Source organism: Cornus florida, unplaced genomic scaffold (assembly GCF_030987335.1).
Source record: "Cornus florida cultivar Cherokee Brave unplaced genomic scaffold, ASM3098733v1 CherokeeBrave_3.0.0_Hap2_Chr02, whole genome shotgun sequence".
NCBI classification, from domain to species: Eukaryota; Viridiplantae; Streptophyta; class Magnoliopsida; order Cornales; family Cornaceae; genus Cornus; species Cornus florida.
The window spans coordinates 32,297,895-32,319,985 of record NW_026775572.1 but is presented as its reverse complement, the minus strand read 5'-3'; the positions used below and the strand labels follow the sequence as shown (position 1 = coordinate 32,319,985).

The 22,091-nt window shown below is 35.3% G+C and overlaps 3 protein-coding genes across 5 annotated transcripts; 2 read left to right on the top strand and 1 right to left on the bottom strand.

The window, feature by feature from the left end:
* The first annotated feature begins 346 nt into the window (after nt 1-346).
* On the top strand, nt 347-1,543 carry LOC132295994 (uncharacterized). Its single transcript, XM_059794252.1, has 4 exons — nt 347-691; nt 786-1,014; nt 1,086-1,148; nt 1,287-1,543. The coding sequence occupies exons 1-4, from the start codon at nt 347-349 to the stop codon at nt 1,541-1,543; spliced, it is 894 nt and encodes a 297-aa protein (XP_059650235.1).
* A 196-nt stretch (nt 1,544-1,739) lies between these two features.
* On the top strand, nt 1,740-2,949 carry LOC132295993 (uncharacterized). The gene is made up of 2 exons (XM_059794250.1): nt 1,740-2,084; nt 2,227-2,949. The coding sequence occupies exons 1-2, from the start codon at nt 1,740-1,742 to the stop codon at nt 2,947-2,949; spliced, it is 1,068 nt and encodes a 355-aa protein (XP_059650233.1).
* An 8,585-nt stretch (nt 2,950-11,534) lies between these two features.
* LOC132294570 (uncharacterized) lies at nt 11,535-21,513 on the bottom strand. 3 transcript variants are annotated; one of them, XR_009478115.1, is made up of 3 exons: nt 20,478-21,513; nt 18,669-19,091; nt 11,535-11,863 (listed from the first exon to the last, which is right to left on the bottom strand). XR_009478115.1 is itself a non-coding variant. In XM_059792476.1 (2 exons), the coding sequence occupies exon 1, from the start codon at nt 21,222-21,224 to the stop codon at nt 20,547-20,549; it is 678 nt and encodes a 225-aa protein (XP_059648459.1). In that variant the 5' UTR covers nt 21,225-21,511; the 3' UTR covers nt 11,535-11,863; nt 20,478-20,546. The 3 variants fall into 3 exon arrangements, 1 of the variants encoding a protein (XP_059648459.1); XR_009478116.1 differs by having other exon boundaries at nt 11,536-11,863; nt 18,669-18,865; nt 20,478-21,511; XM_059792476.1 differs by lacking the exon at nt 18,669-19,091 and having other exon boundaries at nt 20,478-21,511.
* Nucleotides 21,514-22,091: the final 578 nt, after the last annotated feature.

Here is a 22,091-nt window from a genome sequence, read left to right as displayed (position 1 = left end):
AAAAGATTTCATAACTTACAACCAATTTTAAGATTATTCATCAATTTTATTTCATCAAGTATTGTATAGTTGAACATATTTAAGATTATTCATCAATTTTAATTGCTTTCAAATTTTTTTTTTCTTGGTGATTAATATATCATTTTGCATTTTACAATTTTAGATGGAGAGACAACGAAATGAGATACGAAAATTACATTTAATGTGGGAACAAAGACGACGTAAAATTGCAATTCTAGTCACTACCATTGCCGTGTATTGGTTTATGCGTCGAAAACATAGAAACTATATAGATAAACCTATTACACAATCAGAAATTGAAAGGCAAATAACACGGGATAAAATAATGAACGAGCTTAGGGTAAGTGTGAAATGTCGTAACATTACTTGTATGGGACCAGAAGCTTTTCAAAATTTTTGTGAGCTGCTTATGAGAGATGGTGGTCTTCGACCCACAAGACATACAAGTGTTGAAGAGCAAGTTGCCAGGTTTCTTCACATTATATCACACAATGTGAGGAATCGGACAATGTCATTTTTCTTTTATCGCTCTGGTGAAACCATAAGCCGTCATTTTCATAGTGTGTTAAAAGCAATAATATCCTTGGAAGGACAGTTCCTCAAGCAACCTAATGGATCGGACGTCCCCCCAGAAATACTCAATAACGATAGGTTTCATCCATATTTTAAGGTAAACGTGATTATTACTTGTACCCCTTAATACTTCCATTTTTCTTTTCTCACCAACTATTACATGCAAATTTTTATAAAATAATTTATCTTAGAATTGCATTGGGGCAATTGATGGAACACACGTTCGTGTGAGAGTACCTAACGAAGATGCACCAAGATATCGTGGCAGGAAGAATTATCCAACAATAAATGTGTTAGCTGCTTGTTCATTTGACATGAAGTTTACCTATGTCTTACCTGGATGGGAAGGTACCGCTTCAGATTCAAGAGTTATGGCTAGTGCACTAGAAAGAAATGGAGATAAACTAAAACTTCCTGAAGGTAAATTTTGTTAATATTAACTAAAAAATTATTAATATGAAGCCAATATTAATTATTATTGTGCTTAATAGGGAAATATTATCTTGTTGATGCGGGATACCCATTGAAGGCTGGACTTATCACGCCTTATAGAGGTGTGCGCTACCATTTAAAAGAATGGTCCTCACGTCGACCGGAGAATCCTTGAGAGTTATTCAACCTTCGACATGCATCACTACGCAATATTATTGAGAGAATTTTTGGTGTGTTGAAGAAACGATTTCCTATCATAGGAAGCAGTACTGAACCAACATATGATGTTAATACTCAAGTTGATATTATTTTAGCATGTTGCATCATACACAACTATTTAATGGGCATGGATCCTGATGAAAGCCTTATTAATGAAGTAGACCGGGAGCTGTTGAATGAAACTCGAAATGAAGAGGCTGGTCCAGTTGAGAGAAATGAAGATCATAGTTTGGGGGAATACTTGAGAGATTCAATAACTTCCCATATGTGGCATGACTATGTAGCTAATCAAATGTGATATTTCAAATGTTTATTTGCTTGAAAAAACTTAACGTCTTTTTATGTTAGAGTGCTTGTTTTGATTTGAAGATGTAGAATGTTAATAATTTGTTATAAATTCCTACTTTGCATATATTTATTTATGTGTCTTTAATTTTCATTTTATTTTTTTTTCTCTTTCTTTGTGTTATACTTGTTATTATATAGATATAAGAATGAGTAAAGAATCAAACATAAGTGGTGTGTCGAAGAGGGACAGATTGGATTGGAATGCACAAATGGATGATATATTTGTGGATGCATTACATAATCAATATCTCAAGGGAAATATGCATGATGGGACATTCACAACAAGAGCTTATCATGAAATTGTTGAGGAATTGAAACAAAAACTCGGAATTGATATCAACAAAGCTAAAGTGAAGAATCGATTAAAAACAACCAAGACTCGTTTTAACGAGTGTTTGGACTTGTTCAAAAATGGTTTGAGTGGGTTTGCTTGGAGTCAAGAAACAAAAATGTGGAACGCTGAACCTGAAGTTTGGGCTGATTTGACTGCGGTTGGTTCTCTAATTGTGATTATTATTATTATTATTATTATTTTACTATTAAGAGATACATAATTTATTTATTTATTTATTTATTTTCATTTTGAAATAATGATAATATATTTATTTTTTCTCTTTTATGTTTTGCCAACAGGCAAAACCAGCTGCTGAGAAATGGAAGACTGCTACGATTTCTAATTATGATAAGTTGCTGGATTTATTTGGCAAGGATAGGGCAAGGGGGTTTAATGCCCTAACTGCTAAGGAGAGGATGGCTAAATGGTCAGCAAATGATAAGGAGAAGAATAATGAATCAACAGCAAGTGCTAGTGAGAGGAGTAATGAATGGGTGCCAACTCATAATGATGATCCTATGGATAGCATTTATGGTATTGATCACTTGGTGTCACGGAATGAAGCAAGTTTGGATAATACGGGTTTTTTGGATACTGAGTTTGAATATATGAATATGATGTCTCCTGAAACACCTTCAAGTGTACCTTCCCATTCCACTTCTTCTTCAAAAGGAAAAAGAAAAAGGAAATCCTCGACTACTAATCAAGACAACCTAATGATTGGAGTAGTGAGCGGTGTTGCTGAATCTCTTAAAGAGGGAAATGAACTTCTTAAAGAGGGAAATGAACTTCAGAAAACATTCAACAATCTTTATGAGAAGTGCAACCAAAAGGGAAAATATGAAGAAGATATCTTTAAGGAGTTGGCAGCAATTGGAATAGAGGAGCATGCAATTGTTGACGCTTTCATTTTTTTGACTACGCATGACCATCCTGATAGAGTGACACAATTTCTTGGTTGTCCATTTAATCATCGCAAGCAACTCTTGGAGAAATTGATGTCACGTGCTTCTAGACATTGACTATGGTTTTAGTTATATTGTCTTTTGGGGATGTCTTTTGGTGGAACTTTCTACTATTTCTACGTTTAGTTATATTATGTTTAGTTATTGCTATGAAGCTTTTGGGATATTAACTTTGAAACCGTATGTTTGTTTTACTTATATGAGACATTATAACGCGTTATCTATTTTGGAATGCTTGATATAGGTAATTTTATTTTTTTGTGTGCTTGTTATCTATTATGGAATGCTTGATATGGGTTACTTTATTTTTTTTTCACTACTGGTGTCTCTGTTATGTGGTGGAAGCATTTTGTGAGATCCATTCTGGTGGCTATGCATTAGCTTTTTTTATTTTATTTTTTATATCATATACTATGAGACTGTTTTGGTTACTGCTATGCATTGAGTAGTGTTTCTAGATCATATACCGCGAGACTGTTTTTGTGAATATGTACATATATTGCGAGACTGTTTTTGTGAATATGTCATATACTATAGTCTATAGACTTGCAGATGATAGACTGAGCAGGCTTCTGAAATTCCTTAACTTTCAATACTTGTAGTATGTGAACCGTCGCCTATACAGTTCTATCTCTATAATGTAGTTCTTTTGAAGTGGCTAAATTTTTTTATAGATATGTTCTATTTGCATCATATTTTGCTTTATATTTAAATTTCTGCCTATAATAAAAAAAATCCATTTTATATGATAGCAGGTCAAGTGTAGAAAATACCCTTAAAGTATGCATGCAGTGCGTATCACTCCTGAATTGCCAAAAAAAAATTTAAAGTTTCAATTTGTGTAAGGAGTGTTTGACTAAAATGCCCTTACTAGACATTTTATAAATTATATTAAAAAAATACCAAAGGAATGACCAAATAAGTCACAACCTATGTTTTGTGACATTTTGATGGGTTGTTGATAAGAATTTGTCGCCTGAAGTTATGGAGTTTGAAGTCACCCAAATGCGATATGAATCTTGGTCAGAGACTCTTTGTTGGTATATATATATATAAATCTAAATATAAATCTAAATTCAAACAAACCTCTTTCAATAATACATACTACTAATGAGAAAAGAAAAAATAAATCAATCAATCAATAATAACAAAAAAGAATGAAAAAATAATATTATTATTATGGAGAGTATGAATTGAATTAGATTGATTTGAGGTTGGATTGAAGCTTGAGATGAGTTTGGATTTATTTGGTGGATTTATTTATTTGAATATAATCCATCAAAGAAACACATTTAATTACATAATATGTATCATTTAATTTTAATGACCTGTAAGGGTAAGATAGTAATTTAGTCACTATCCTTTTTTTTTTTTTCTCTCTTCTATATTATCCAAACAAGAATAACTATTCTTTCTTTTCTTTTCTCCCCTATCTATCCAAACACGAATATAAATTATTACTATCCTTTCTTTTCTTTTCTTTTCTCTCCTAACTAATACTATCCTTTCTTTTCTTTTCTCCCCTATTTATCCAAACACACCCTAAGAGTTGTGGAGGGCTTGGGTTCAAAAACCTGGAAATTGCTAATAGTGCAGCCTGTTTGAAACATATTTGGACGCTCCTCTCTTCTCAAAGTGACAATATCTGGGTTCAGTGGGTTCGAACGCAGCTTATCAAAGGGAGATGCTTTTGGACCATCAACATTCAGCAGTTATCTTTTAGCTGTTGGAAAAGACTGCTTCAGCTTAGGGGAGCAGCAAGGTCAATGGTAAAAATGAAGGTTGGGTGTGGTGGATAAACCTTTTTTTGGGAGGATAATTGGCTTCGTGTCCTTGCAGATTTCATAAGGAACTCACCCATTCCCAGACCTGCTGAATGTTGATCCACCTTCCTTATCCACTGATACCATCGTCTGGATCCCCTCCTCCACTGGGAAGTTCTCACTTTGGCACACTGTGGACTGGCTTGCCCCACATTTTTTGCCCAAAGAGTGGCATCACTTGGTATGGAATTCAGTCTCCATCCCTCGGTGTAGGTTTTCACTTTGGCTTGCAGTTCAAAAGTGTCTTCCCACTTACGATCGCAGATGCATGCAATCATTTTCTGGTTCAAGACTTTGTCGCCTCTGTCAATCAATTGAGGAATCACATGACCATTTGTTCTTCTCATGTTCTTTCACGAATCCAATTTGGGGTTTCATGCAGTACAAATTAAGAATTCGAGTATCTCACCTCAATTGGGGAGAATTCAACACTGGAGATCTCGGAACCTGCAAAATTCGATCAATAAAATAGTACTATCCACAACTGTTAATCAGAAATGGAATGAACGCGATAATCGGGCTTTTAAAAACCAAAGGAGCTCTCAGACTACGGTTCTGAATCGTAGCATGGATTTGGTGAAGCATCACTTGATCTCTGCTCGATTCAAGGACACAGCCTCGGCTCGTCGAATTGTTCTGGATTGGGATCTGCAGCAGTCTGTCATCAGGCCTCTGCCGGAGCCGGATTTATCTCTGTGAGGCGCTGCCTCGTCGAATGGAACCACCGGATGTTGAGTTGGCTGAGACAACATTAGTCTAGGGTTTTTTGTTATTTTAGCCTAATTTTGTCTTAGTGTAGCTTACCCTTGTTTTAGCCTAATTTTGTTATTCTAGGGTTGGGCTGTATGTCTAGCCCTTGTTTTAATTGGCTTGCCAATCTGGTTTGAGATTGGGCTAAATATTAGGCCTCTGTTTTTGTTTGGGCTTTGGCCTTGTACATTTTGCCTTTATTCAATATAGAAGCTTACCTTCCGAAGAAAGAAAGAAAGAAAGGAAAAAAATAAATAAATAAAAAATAAATTCCACAACCATGTGATATAGTGAGCTATATATTAGGAACCAAAAGTTGTGAGCCCGTGAATGGGAGGGAATTGGCATGACTCGAGCTGTCGCGGGGTGTCATTGGCCACCCCTTAATTAGTTTCATTTATTTTGGTGTTTGTTTGTTTTGGGATGGAATTGTAGTGCTGGTTTTTCTCTTTCTAGGTCTGGTTATGTGGCCCATATTTTGTTAAGTAGACATCTGCATAATATATACTTAGCAAACACTGTAATCACTCATTTCATCCATCAAAGTAATGATTCAAAAAACTCTCTAAACACTGTAATCACTCATTTCATCCATATTTTGTGAAGGTGCCAGCGGTGGAAAGCGGTGGCGGTGGTCGTGGCGATGGAGAAAGTTGGCTTCGGTGATATTGGTGGCAACGACGGTGTGGTGGCAGAGGTGGTGTTGGTGAAAGGTGACTACAGCAATAGTGACAACAGTGGAAAGTGACGTGAAAGTAATTTTTGAACTTAAAACATGACAATTTTTTTTTTTTTTTTTTAAATGTGCTTTTTTTAAAAAAAAAATTATTTTCTGAATGAAATGGTCCTTTCATAAATAGAAAAACTTGAATTATTTATTATAAAAATGACCTGTAATGTTAATCCCAACTTTAATTTTTCTTACCAAAGGATCCAGAATGATGGAATGTACATTAAATGAAAATATTTTTAAAATAAATATATTCTTCAAAATATTTTGATCAGGGGAGATATGGGCGTCTCGTATCGTTTACCGATGTAGTTGCTACTTGTGGCTACTACAACGACACTGGCGCTAAGTTCTGAACACGAATCTAGTACCCTGTGATGGCACTAAGCCAGAAATATGAACAACTTTTCTCTAAATTTCTAACTTAGCTCAGCCAACTCACACTTGCTGCCTAAAACACACAAGTATAGTTGCAAGAATATAAAAACAATAATACTCACGAATTTACAAAAGCATAAGGCTTCTAACCTTTTACTATTATTCACAAAATAGTACAAGGAAAGGCCTCAACCTGCAGAAGCATACAAGAGTCTCTCACAACACAACTCTGTGTCTCACTCTCAATCTGCCCTTTTCTACAGAACCCACATTAGCAATATATAGGCAAACTCTCAAAACCGCCCACAACTGCCAACTAAAGTGTTTGATGACACCCCCATCCACCTAGGGTCATGTTGGCATCCACTAAGTGTGTCAACACTACATATGTAGTTGACAAGCCCAACTACTAGCTTGTTGGCACGCTCTGCTCATGCCACTTGTCCACAAGAAGTTACACATTATCTGCCACCTTCTATATATCAGCATAATGGAAGAAAACCGACTTTAACCACCTGTGTGTTGTCCCCTCAGATCTGCACCACATGCATGGAAAGTTACTCAGCACACCCCCACTCCTCATAATATATGCATATAAGTGGGAAGTTGGGAAATTACTCAGCACACTAGTGGGAAGTATTAGTAACTTCCCCCAACCAACTGAGCCCACTTAGTGGGAAGTGTAACTTTCCCCAACCAACTGAGCCCGCTTAGTGGGAAGTGTTAGTAACTTCTCTCCAACCAACTGAGCCTGCTTAGTGGGAAGTGTTAGTAACTTCCCCGCAACCAACTAAGCCCGCTTAGTGGGAAGTGTAACTTCCCCCAACCACCTGAGCCCATTTAGCCATCTTCTGTAATCATAAGCCATGTCTGAGTCCCCTGAGCCAACCTTGCACGTTGAGCCTTGCCTACGCCCACTGCCTTATGCCCATGTCCCTGACTTGACTATGCCACACGTCCATGACTTGTGTGGTCCATGCTTTAAGCAACACCTGAGCCAACCTTGTGAACTTAGCTCGTGCCAAGCCCACTAATCTGCACCCACATATAAATGTCTCAAAGTGCACGACATCCAAATTGAGTGCCGTCTGCGCCAACCATTTTCTATGGACTCAAGGTACCTCCCATAAAGATCCCGAGCTAAAACTCCAAGCTTCACTTTTTCGCCATATTTACGAAAATGCCACTGGCACCCCCGGTGCAAGCTGACAGCATCCCATAGCTGTCAGGGGGCTTGTCAAGGTCCCAATCCCGTAACACAAGCCTTGTTCCACAAGAGCACTATGCTCTTTAGGTTCGCTGTTGATACAATGATGATTGTGACGAGCTTGTCTAAGTGATTATCAAATCAAAAATTATTATTATTTCAACTTTATTATTTAACCTGCTTTATTTACTTTATTGAAAAAAGAAATGTGTTCGCTTTTAGTCATAAAACTTTGTCAACAATATATTTTTGAATGCCACATTCATATTTGTTTGTGTATCTATGCCACATTCATATTTGTTTGTGTATCTATGTTAGGGGTGGCAAAATGAGTCAAAAACTATCAACTTGTTCATATTCATCCGCTTTTTAATGGTTATGGGTAAACCATATTTAGTTTGAGGGTCAAGATGGATTGGGTAATTTTTAACAACTTAATTTGAGGGTCAAAGTTAACCATATTCAACCCATATTTCACCCATCACATAATAAACACACAACACATTCTATATTGCACTCAACTCATTTCCCTCTCTAAAATTCTCTCACTCACAATCATCTCTCTTTATATTTGTCTCGTATCAATTCCCTCTCTCTAAGTTTTTCTCTCTAAAAATTTCAATGTAAATGTTGTCCTTCATTTGGTTCCATCCATAGGCCAGTCAAACTTAAAACTTGTTTGAAATTTTTTGAAAAGAAAGACCCTACTCTTATTTATTATTGACTAAAAATTCTTGTTATTTATGAATTCGCACGAAAAAAATAAAATAAATAATTGTAACAATTCTCAACTTGTTTTAATCTACTCAATTTCCTATTTATGTTTTCATGTGTGGAATGATGATAACGTCAAGATGACATTATTTTAATCCACATAAAACAGTCTATATACATTTGACTTTGGGGTACTGAATCATTTTTCATAATAATAATAATAAATAACTAGGAATAATAAAAATAACAAGAAGTAATCCTAGATAATTTAAGAGTGGAGTGTTTTAGGACTTGTAAATCGGTCAGTATTTTAGGGGTTATAAATTATCTTAATGTTATATTTGAAAACATAAAATTGGTAACATAGCATAAATATTTTTAAAGAGAAAATACTATAGCCCACTCTTATTTTAATTTACATCTATCTTCTATCTATGTTTTTTTTAAAATGTAATCCAAACCCTCGAGGGTTACTGATCCAAACACTGTATTACAAATGTATAGCTTTATAAAATTTCCATGAATTGCAATATAAAATTTGATAATACACAAATTTCAAATAAATTTTTTTAATATTTAATAAAATAAATAGACATTTATTTGATCTTTTGCTCACCCATGAGTAAATATTTTTTATTTTTAAGGCAAAAAACACACTCACAAACCCATTCTTTCTCCTAGGAAGCCTTTAATCTTTTACTTTAAAAAGTGAAGAAATACCACTAAGCTACACAACATTTGATCATGAACAAAAAATTTATCCATACCAAGTATAGACACTATACCATATGGTGACCAAATATTGTTATGTAATTTTTTTTTTTGGTAATTATCATTTTTACACTTAAATCATATCTATATGGTATAAAGAAATTTTCTTACTCACATGGTGAACAAGAGATCATTAATCATTTTATATTTTAAAAATTTTACAACGAAATATGTGTATTTTCAGAATTTCATAAATTTGTGAAATTCTTCTAATTTTTTTGTAAATTTGGAGAGAGAGGGTAACGTTTATCTTTTCATACAAGTTAAAAATAAGATAATTAGAGTCATTTGGGGCTTTGGTATCCTCTGCTTCCCCTGGTTCCCCTTGCTATTAGGTTTTTCGTTGCATGTCGGTTTTGTTGACATGGCTGTCTTAGGCTGGTTCATTATTTATATACAGGACAAATGCAGAAAATACTCTTAAAAGTATGTTTTCGCAATATTTTTATCCTTTATTTAAAATAATGTGCAAAAAATACCCTAATTTTTTCACATTGTGCAAAAATACCCCTCAATTAGAAATCTCACAAAAATTAGTGATGTAATATTCATTTTGCCCTTTTACTCATCCAAAAATACCCAAGAGGGTATATATGCTACTAACATCATAGTATATGAGTGTTATTTGCACATTACATTATATATTTTTTTTTTTTTGAAACTTTTTTCTCTATATATATCTCTAAACTTTTTTTTTTTAAAAAAAACTTTGAAAATTTGTAGAACAAATATTTCAATTTTTTGAGATTTCAATTACTGTTTTCGACTATTTTTTTTCTTCCTTTATTTTATTTTTTATTTTTTGTACCAACACTATTAAAAAAATAAAAAAATTCCCAATATCAGTGTGCACTGGTTTTCTGAGTTTGGAACAAAATTATTTTCTTTAGTTTGCACTATATTTTCATATTTATTTTCTATTTTCATCTTTACTTGTCCATTGCCGACATCCTCCAATATTGTCCTTTTCGATCATTTTACAAAATTATATATCTTATAAAATTGTTCAATAAGGGAAATTTAATTAACTTATGGTTTAAATTTGTCAGAAAGAATTATTTGCACCGAATTGAAACTTTATGGGTATATTTTGCACGGAGGAGCATCCTCCAATAGTGTTCTTTTTAGGCGTTTTACAAAATTATTTATTTTTATATATTTTATAAAATGATTCAGTAAGAGTAATTTAGTCAATTTAGGGTTTAAATTTCTCAGAGTAACGTATTTGCACCAAGTTGAAACTTTAAGGGTATTTTTTATACGTAAGGGGTGATATGCTCTATAAACAAATTTTAAGAGTGTTTTCTACACTTGACCCATACATATATATATATATACACATATATATATATGTGGCTTGTTTGCTTCTGCATTTAAGCATTATCTTTTATCTGTCCAGTCATGATGTGTTTAAGGATCAGCAGGCCTAGGGAAAGACTAACTAACGGATTCGTAATCCGGCGGTTGGATTGTTTCCGTTGTCTTTGGAGCCGACTCTGAGCCTTCACAATCCAACATTCTTATTCTAAATATATATATATATATATATATATATATGTTAAAGGGATTTGTGAATTTTTAGTTTTCAATGGGGGCAATTTTAGAATTATTCTGTATCAAAATTACTTATAAATAAAAGTTAGTATAGAGTCTAGAGACACTTGAACCCAATGTTGTTGCGTCAGTGTTCATCTTCCTAGTGACCCTTTCATACTTGAAATAGGTGGAGTGAGGCTCAACCATTTTGCCCATAATAATTCGTAGGTTATGGTACTTCTTCCACCTTAAAAAAAAATTAGTATCCGAGAACATATATTTTTTTATTTATTTCTCAAGCCCTGCTCATATTACCGAAGGAATTATAATTTCTTTGGTAATTGCCGTAACTGGTTCAACTAAAAATTAAAATATAATAAAATAAAAATGGAAATAAAGTATAGAAAATAGAGAAACCCAAAACAAAGATCGTCCACCGTCCTACTCCATTCAATCAAAGAACGGGAGAAGGGTGAGTGGCCAAGAAGAGATCGGTAGTTGTTGCAGGGATCGGTTTTCTGGGTCGGCTCGACATGGCCAGGAACGTTGCTTTCTTTGTTCAACTCCTGGGCCGACTCGTTCTGTCACTCTATTCCAGAGATTTTCAGAAAGGAAACCATCTCAGTTAAGGGTTTTGAGAAGATAAGTTCCGGTTTTGGTAATGATTCAAACTGTTTCTTTAAAATGTACCTATGCATAATATGCCCATACACTAAGAAATTTGCTAATTTTAACCTAAACACCTGGTTGTAGCTTGACCATGCATCTAATTGGGCTATACCAAAAATTATTCTTCTTTAATCCTATTCTTTTGTAAAGGTCAATTGTAAAAAAAAAATTAAAAAATTTATTATCATTATTGTTATAGATATGAACAAATAACGTACATGGGTATAATAAGCAAAGACATACCTTCGGATTACAACTTTAGGACAAAAGAACTAAAGGAAGGTCAAAACCTCTTGATGAAAAGAGAAACAGAGTAACAAATGAAGCACCAAACAGATCAAGTGCATCTTGAACTCTCAAAGGGGACAAATCCAGCACCTCCCACCAAATAACCTGAACAATCGATGAAAAAGACCTTGTAAGTCCTCCATAAATCCTATTATTTCTCTCAATCCAAACACATTATATGATATAGAGCTGTAGAAAATATTCATCTAGCAACTCTTATCTTTCAAGCCATTAGAGTGGAAAGTAGTACTAAACAACTCGTTTTTTGGGCAAGCAAACACAATTAGGTAGCTGCAAATCCAGGAGACATGAGAACCAGTTCCAAATACTCTTGACACAAGAGCAGGATACAAATAAGAGATCAATATCATCACCACCAGCCCTGCAGTTATGGCAGAATGGAAGCACGCATAAACCCCTCCTCTGCAAGTTAGAAAGAACACTTTGTTACAAAGAATTAGGCAAGTAGTAGTTGAAACCCTTGGCCTGCTACCATTCCAGCAAAGATCATGCCAAAAAACTTTATTATGATGCACCCTAAGTGCATTCCATGCACTTTTCAAAGAGAAAGAGCCAGAATTCCACGTCACAGCCATAGAAGGCCACAGCCAAACAGACAGAAGAAAGTTTCTCAATTGTTGAATTTGCACTGTAGAAGGAGGAACAGCCCGCATACCATTATGAAGAATGTCAGCAACCATTGCATTTTTTTTGGAAGGTTTAACTCCCAATAATGTCTTCGACCAAGCTTATTCAGCAAGGTGTCTTCAAAGCACCAAGGTTCGGTAAACTGCCTAATGGTCAGTAAACAGCCTGAATAAAAATTTATATGGTGAATAATTTAACTCTGTGGAGTCAAATTTTGATTTTGAAATTATTACTAGAGTATACATCTAGTGGATAGAATTCCAGAAACCTGCTCTCAGCGTCTTGCAATTTGCTGAAGAGGCAGACATCATGAGGAAAATGAGTAGACGTCTTAAGGCATTCTAAAATTCCAATTTTTAGCCTATGTTACTCACTAATTCTCCCAAAATTAAACCCAATCAACAACACACATGTAATCATCAAAATTCACACAAAAGCACCTAAAACTAAACAATCAGTCAACCAATTGATTAACTAAGATCATCAATCCTGGTAATTCCTAAACTCACCTAATTGATGCCAATTGTTATCCTAGACTTAAACTTTAATCAATAATGAGCACATAAGTACAAAGATTATAACATAATTATGTATAAGTACACTTAATTACACATTAATCAAAACAAGATATATTACTTTACAAACATTCACGTATTTGTAACTATCAACCACATATTTACACATAATACTACTTGATTTGTGTCACACATCATAGTCACACCTAATTCTCCTCTAAATGGAACCTAATATATTAGCTAGTCTAAGAGACAAGTGAATATAGCAAGCTCTACTCGTACTCTACTATCTACTTTGCATCTAGCAAAATTAAAACAGGTATACCTAGGATACCATAATCCTAAATCTAAACTACCTAATACGAGTATATAAATTCTTTTAATGGTACTTAGATGGTATTCGATCCAAAGAAGCAACTAAGTTTACCTATCATTCTAATTTTCAAACTTCTTTGCACAATTTCTCATTCGTTGATTTAAAAATAAGATCATTAACATATACATGATGTAATGTGATTAATTGATGTAATGTTTCACTTAGTTGTTAGACTCAGTGCACTGCAGACTCAAAATCCATCTGACACAATGTGTATATTGTTTACATGCAGGTATAAAAGCAGTACATTTTGTAGCAAAACACATCAGCTTTGTGAATTCTGCCGGAGTCGATACCAGACAGGCAGTTGCTATTAAAAGTGGAGGCTCCAATGATGCATACAACAGGTGTTCCTTTGAAGGATACCAGGACACTTCGTATATGGTTTTGGACAGAAATTTTTTCTATGAATGCAGCATATATGGTACCGTAGACTTCATATTTGGTGATGCAACCATCATGTTTCAGAACTGCAACATGTATGGCAGAAATCCCGGCAATAAAGGAAAGCCAATTGTTGTAACAACTGATTCGCGGGATAAAGCGATTGGACACAGTGGAATAGTAATTCAGAATTGTACCATTACAGCGGCACCAGAGTTCGGAGAATCGAATTCTTCCAGAGCATTTCTTGGACGCCCATGTAGAGAGTTTGCAAGAACGGTGGTGATGGAGTCTTTCCTAGGAGATATCGTAAAACCTGTCGGCTGGTCACCGTGGGGTTAACACCGTAACAGCTCCAGATTGGATTATTTGTCCTATATTGAATATAACAACAGGGGTCCGGGAGCTGCAGCCAGTGGCCGGGTAAAATGGCCAGCTTTTCAAATTATAACCAACTCTACCCAAATCCTACGATTTACTGCTAAAAACTTCATCAATGCAAGTGATTGGTTACATTCATTCCAGGACTTATTGGAGGTTAAAACTAATGTAATTAAAATTACATGAATAATGAATGATGTGGATAGAAAGGAAAAGTGAATTGTCCTACCAAGTTGGTAGGACAATTCACTTTTCCTTTCTATCCACATCATTTATTATTCAAATAATTTTAATTACATTAGTTTTAACCTCCAATAAGTCCCCCAATGAATGGTATACCAATTGAAGGTAACCAATGAAGTTTTTAGCAGTAAATCGTAGGATTTGGGTAGAGTTGGTTATAATTTGAAAACCTGGCCATTTTACCCGGCCACTGGTTGCAGCTCCCGAACCCCTGTTGTTATATTCAATATAGGACAAATGATCCAATCTGGAGTTGTTACCCCACGGTGACTAGCCTGCAGGTTTTACGATATCTCCTAGGAAAGACTCCATCACCACCGTTCTTGCATACTTCTCTACATGGGCGTCCAAGAAATGCTCTGGAAGAATTCGATTGTCCAAACTTTGGTGCCACTGTAATCGTACAATTCTGAATTACTATTCCACTGTGTCCCATCGCTTTATCTCGCGAATCAGCAGTTACAAAACTTGGCTTTCCTTTATTGCCGGGATTTCTTCCATACATGTTGCAGTTCTGAAACATGATTGTTGCGTCACCAAATATGAAGTCTACGGTTCCATATATGTTGCATTCATAGAAAAATTTTCTGACCAAAACCATATACAAAGTGTTCTGGTATCCATCGAAGGAACACCTGTAGTATGCATCATTGAAGCCTCCACTTCTAATAGAAACTGCCTGTCTGGTATTGACTCCGGCAGAATTCACAAAGCTGATGTGTTTTGCTACAAAATGTACTGATTTTATACCAGCATGTAAACAATATACACATTGTGTCAGATGGATTTTGATTCTACAGTGCACTGTGTCTAATAAGTAAGTGAAACATTACATCAATTAATCACATTTCTTTCAGATCAAATGCAATGTCACAATATTATGTAAGGTAGCTAAACATCTCTCTTGCCTTTGCTAAATGTTTCCCTACTCGACAATTTTGCACTATTTCACTCGGTATCAGCACCCAGATCAAGCTATTGTCATATTGAAAATCATACAGAACCTCCTACTAGCTTGGATGATTCTCTTACCCTAGTTACAACTGAAAATTTAAAGAAGTCCATTATATATAGTTATTAGAATTTCAAAGAGTAATCCAAAATCGCGTGAGACGTCTCTTCCTGTACTGGGCTTTGTATTTTGTTATATTGGACATGGTATTTTTTTTGCAGTGTGTAGCTGTAAGGTTTTGCTTTTGCCCTGGGCAACTATTTATTTTAATGCTTTTTGGATGAATACTAGCTGCAGAGAATGTGAACTTGTGATGTCATATGAAAAAACAGCTTAATCAAGCACCTCACCTTACGGATTCTATTTGTCAAACACAAACTATGGTTGGTCTACTTCTTTCTGAATAAATTGTAGCTTTAGTGGTAGCTCTTGTGACGGTCTTCTGGCAAAATTATGACATGGACCACGAATATAATTCTGATTATTCATATATTGTTTTCATCAGGGAATAGTTATCTAAATGAGATCAAATAAGAAGCAAAAAAAAAGAGAGAGATTATGAATAAAGAGTAGTAAACTAAAAGATGATGAACTTAACATTTGAAATACAACATTTACATTGAAATTTGTTTGTATATTTCTCTTATAGACAACTTGTTTACTTGGAAGACTGATGGTCACTAGTGTGTAACTTTTAATTACCCTCAGAAATATTTGGATCCTCCCTAAAAAAAATTAATCCAACCCTCATTTGGTAGTAACGAAACTAATAGCATATTCCTCTATTATGTCCTCACATTCTTTCTTTACCTACACTTTGCAATAGAAAATGAAGCATTGATGGCCATTTAACGGAGACGATTAAAGTTATATGTAACAACCTATGTCTTGAGCAATTTATTACAAGTACTGCTAGCCATTCAATGGAGAGGGTAGAAGCTACATGTACGGTCTTAAGCAATTTATTACACAAGCATTCTCACTTCAATATTACAGGATTCTGTTACATTTCTAGCGAAGTTCTCTACCTTCATTAAACTATGGCATTCAGTTCTTTACCTTCATTAAACTATAGCTTCTGAATGTGTTTTTATTTATTTTTTTGGGTCAAAAGCTAAACTACATGATCAAGTCCTATAATTTAAACCATTGCAATTTAACACGGCCTTTGAATGTGGTTATCAGGGTGATTAGCTTCTGTTGCTGTGATGACTTTAGGATACTTCAAAAAATTACGAATTATATCCTAAGCCAACCTCATGGTATATATGGGGTTTGGGTGTGTTAATTAATGGGTTTGTGTACCAATCACTTCCCATCCAGATATCACATATTTCACTCTGGATCAGTCCAACAAGTCTGCTAAAACCATGTTCATATGGTAGTTCATAGGCCATGAGTTGAAACTAGGAAATTAATATGTGCATGTAAAAAGATATTCAAGGAAAGCATTCAATTGATATTCAAAGAAACTTAAAATGATGATGTAAAAAGAGGGATGGGATGATTTGGTAACATACCGACAATGGCCGATTCGGATGTCCGGTAACCTGAGGAATTGCTTTTGCTGAATTTTATATTATGGTTTGGCCAATTCCATCTCCCAAGAACACAACACTTTTCTTCTCCCTACCCACATGTACTTCTTCATTGTAAATTCCTCGCTTGATGTAAATGGTGTATGTGATTGAACTCGAATTGGGTATTGCAGAAACAGCTCCTGAGATGGTGCTATAGTTTCCACTCCATCCTTTGACACCACAATTGTGGTGTAATCACTTGAAACAAAAATTGGAATGGCAAGAAACCAACAGAAATGAAGTAAACTCTCAGCCATTTTGAAGATTGATAAAGCTTGATGAAAGTATGCATCGTAAGTGTGTACAACTTGTATCAATCTTCAAAATGGCTCAGAGTTTACGTCGTTTCCTTTGGTTTCTTGCCATTCCAATTTTTGTTTCAAGTGATAACACCACAATTGTGGTGTCAAAGGATGGGAGTGGAAACTATAGCACCATCTCAGGAGCTGTTTCTGCAATACCCAATTCGAGTTCAATCACATACACCATTTACATCAAGCGAGGAATTTACAATGAAGAAGTACATGTGGGTAAGGAGAAGAAAAGTGTTGTGTTCTTGGGAGATGGAATTGGCCAAACCACAATATACAATTCAGCAAAAGCAATTCCTTAGGTTACCGGACATCCGAATCGGCCACTGTCGGTATGTTACCAAATCACCCCATCCCTCTTCTTACATTGTCATTTTAAGTTTCTTTGAATATCATAAGAATGCTTTCCTTGAACATCTTTTTTACATGCACATATTAATTTCCTAGTTTCAACTCACAGTCTATGAACTACCATATGCACATGGTTTTAGCGGACTTGTTGGACTGATCCAGAGTGAAATATGTGATACCTGGATGGGAATTAAGTGATTGGTACACAAACCCATTAATTAACACACAAACCCCAAATCATGAAGTTGGCTCAGGATATAATTCGTAATTCCTTTAAGTATCCTAAAGTCATCACAGCAGCAGAAGTTAATCACCCAGATAACCACATTCAAAGGCCGTGTTAAATTGCGATGGTATCTATTAAATTATAGGACTTGACCCAAAAAAATAAATAAAAACACATTCAGAAGCTATAGTTTAATGAAGGTAGAGAACTGAATGCTATAGTTTAATGAAGGTAGAGAACTTCGTTAGAAATGTAACAAAATCCTGTAATATTGAAGTGAGAATGCTTATGTAATAAATTGCTTAAGGAAATATGTTTGTTCGTAATATGGTATCTGGATGATTTATGTTACTCCCGTGTTCTGATTTTTAGCTTCTCTATTATTTAAGGAAATCATATATATTCTAGGAAAGCATCACAACCTCTCTCTCTATATATATAATCAACACTTAGTCACTTACATGGATATATATATAAACAAACACAATCTGGTTTGTGTTCAATTACGTATGTGTACATGATTTGGTGTGTGTTCGATTACATACGTGTACATGACAAGTCTACTTCTAATTTGCTTTTTAAATGTCTTTGTAAGGTGATTTTTTTCTGGTTTCACAAATAGGAAAAATCAATATTGGCTCTACTGAATTTTTGAAAGATAGATATATATATATACACAGCCTCTACTGAATTGAATCAGGTTGTCTTTGCCTTCTTTGAATTAGAATTGGTGAATTAAGTTTAAAGTTGGCACGAGTTGAATCAAATTGGGCTTATTTCAATGAATTGGGGCTAGAAAATCTGCACCGGCCACAATTCATAACCTGGGCAAGCCATCACTGGGTTAACAAAAGCCCTAGAATTCAGCTTTGCAAACTTGCACTCACAGTACTGATCTACATCATTTGGCAAGAAAGGAACAACAGGTTGTATAGGAACATACCTTCATCGCAACAAAAAGTTTTGAAGATTGTCACTAACTCCATCGCCGGCGTTCTCAGATCGTCGAGGAAGACCTATGCCAAGCTCGCATACGAGTGGACTCCTAACCCATCTCATGCCCGTCCCCCACCACAGCCTCCAGATTAAGATATTCCCACTGGTTATTACTCAAGCGCACCGGATTGCCCATATCCATTGCTAACGAGAATTACAGACCTTGATTAGTTGATTTAGAAAAAAATTTAAAACAAAACCCATACATACAAGTTAGCAGTTGCAGAGAGAAAGGGGGGCAAGAGAGTTGAGAGACAGCGGGCCAGCGGCTGAAGCTTGCGAACGGTGAACCCGAACTGGAGCAGCGAGCGATGGAAACTGAAAGATATGGGCAGGGCCAGCCCTGAGATTCCAAATATTTTGAGAGGCCCTAGGCGAACTTTCAAATGTGAGGCCATTGAGTTTCACACGCAAAAAAGAATTATAAGAGTGCGAAATTTTAACACGATATTTTCAAATTCCATAGCTAATATAATTGTGCCCATGTGCATTGTACATAAGACAACTAACTAATGACTATAAATTTATCACCACCAACAAATAATTGTGCGCCTGTACAATGTGCATGAGACAACTAACTAATAAGTATAAATCTATCACCACCAATAAATAATTGTGCATCTGTGCAGTGTGCTTAAGACAACTAACTAATAACTATAAATTTTTATCACCGCCAATAAATAATTGTGCGTGTGTGCAGGGTGCATAAGACAGCTAACTAATAACAATAAATTTATCAATTAAAGAGTGCGAAATTTTCACAGGCACAAAATAAAAAATGAAGAGAACAGTTTACTAGAGAACAGAAAACTGCAGCTTATTTTACATTCATTGTTTATATAACTACTAAAATTTGATGATTACAGATGACAAAAATATGTGGAGATGAGGTGACTATATATACATATATATATAGGAGGCTGAACTTGTAGTACTAAAGAAGTAGTGGGACTTTTAGGTTATATGTGGCATCCACTATCATATATAGTTTTGTCTTTCACTCTTTATATTAACTACACTACACTTTGTGTGTGTTTTTGTTGGGAGCCAATTACCCGCAGTGATTGATTGATCATTGCTTCAGAAGAGCTGTGCAAATTAATAGAAAAAACCATTAACTTTTGTTTTGTTAAAGCCTGCTCTTGATTTCCATGTGTTTGTGCATTCTGATGGCAAGTGATTTGACAGTATTATTAACTAAAATTCTAGCTGAGCCAACTTCAAATAACATCAATAATGGTGGTATGTATCTTCATATAAAATAAAAAATAATAAAATAATAATAAAACCCTTAATTTGGCACTTTTAAGTATGAGCATAATTTAGAGATTGAAAAAGTTAATTATTACCTCAACCCACTAGAAGGGATCCTTAATTTTCGTGGGATTGAATTTGAAAATGCAAAAAATTATGAGGAAAAGGGGTATGGTTGCTGCTGTTGTGAGAGTGGAGTGGACTTGGGGAGAGGGAAAAAAAAAAATTACCTGCCATAGATCATGGACTGGATCGCCATGAAAGACACGTGTAGAAAGGCTCACATTTATTAAAATACTAAGAGAACAATAATATATTCATTCAGCTTTTTATAGCCATCACACATACACAAAACCCTAGCTACTTTTCACAATTGCAACAAAGATAAAGGCCCGAATCAAACGAAACCAAAGTTAGAACAAATCAAATGATGAGATGAACGAAAGAAAGAAACATATATAAAAGATCGATTCATGCAAAAGGAGAGAGAGGATGAACATACCTTGTCACCTAAGGCGATAGGTGAGGCTGCGCCCTGCGGAGTGTCGAAGCAGGCTGACTTGCCCTAACTTTATTTTGAATTTATTTTTTTTCCATCCCCTATGGGCCCCAAGGCGGCCGGTCCTGCCTTTGAACCTACGTAACTGTTCTTCGCCGTACTGGAGCCACGCCGACCGCAATTACCACGGATCCACTCCTCCTCTGAAATCAATAAGCTTTTATCCCTCTCAATCAGAGATTCGGGCTTCACCACCAGGGATGGGGCAATCTCTTCCATCAGAGCAATCTTAAAGGCGACCCAATCATCTTCGACAATGACAAACTCCGGAATCTGACCACCATCAGCGACTACAACAACTTTGTTTGTGTCACACCACTCATAGGCCTCAACATCACGGAACCCTCCACAAAGATCACCAATAGCTTCAAACAATTTCCGACACCAAAGATGCAATGGTAACCCTAGAATGTGAATTCTCCTTTTCTTACACTTTTTCCACAGCCCTGAGCAACCCACCCTAAAGCACCAATGATTGATGTATAAAATTGCCTCCCCCCATCTTTTCTTCCCATCCTTCAACACTCTTTTAGCCTCGATCTCCGACAGCAGCCTGAACAGCATCAAGCCATCAGGTAAAGAGGTAACCCTCACACCGCAAGAAATCTTCAATAATCTCGACACACTCCATTCAATTTGAGTTTGACAAAAAAGCTTCTTCAAATTTAGCACTCCATTCAAATTGAACATCCTTGGCTAGGAGATTAGGCTTTGTAATAAGGCTAAAATTTTGAATGAATCTCCTATAAAAGCCGACATGGCCTAGGAATGATCGGATGTCTTTCACCGTTTTTGGAGTTGGTAATTTGGCAATGACATCAATTTTGGCTTTGTCAACCTGAATTCCTTAAGATGAGATGATGTGACCCAACACAATTCGACGGGTCACCATAAAATGGCACTTTTCCCAATTGAGGACCAAGTTCTTTTCCACGCACCTACACAAGACTTTCTCAAGATTTGCAAGACAAGTATTCACAACACACAACTATACAAAAAAAAATAATAATAATAACAATAATAGAAATTCTAATTCTAAATTTCTAACCTAGCTCCTTACTGATAATGTTGAAAACAATATATATCGTCAGCACCAATAGCAATTGACCAACCTAGCTGTAGACAAAAAAAACAAAGAAAAAATAAAATTAGGAATTATTATAAAATAAAATAAAATTTCTCCTTCAAAAAAACATATAGATTGATAATTAAAAACAATACAAAGTAATTGTTTCAATGTACAGTTTGACTTTTAGTACAGCAGCAAAAAAATTAAAAATAAATAACTCTTTGTGATAAATACATCTAACTTGACTGAAAACATTATTGTTGGAAGAAAATTAAATACATGTCATGATGAGAGTTTATCCAAAATAAAAGAACTCAAAGATGAAACCAACTCCCATGGAAAAGAAGACAAAGATGAAATGAAGATAAAGTTGTGGCTGAGAGTGACATGTGTTCAGGGACCGTCATCTTAAGAATATATATGGGATCACAGGCTGTGTAACAAATACAAAATGAATGACAGAAAAGCACTTCACACTCCTCCTATGA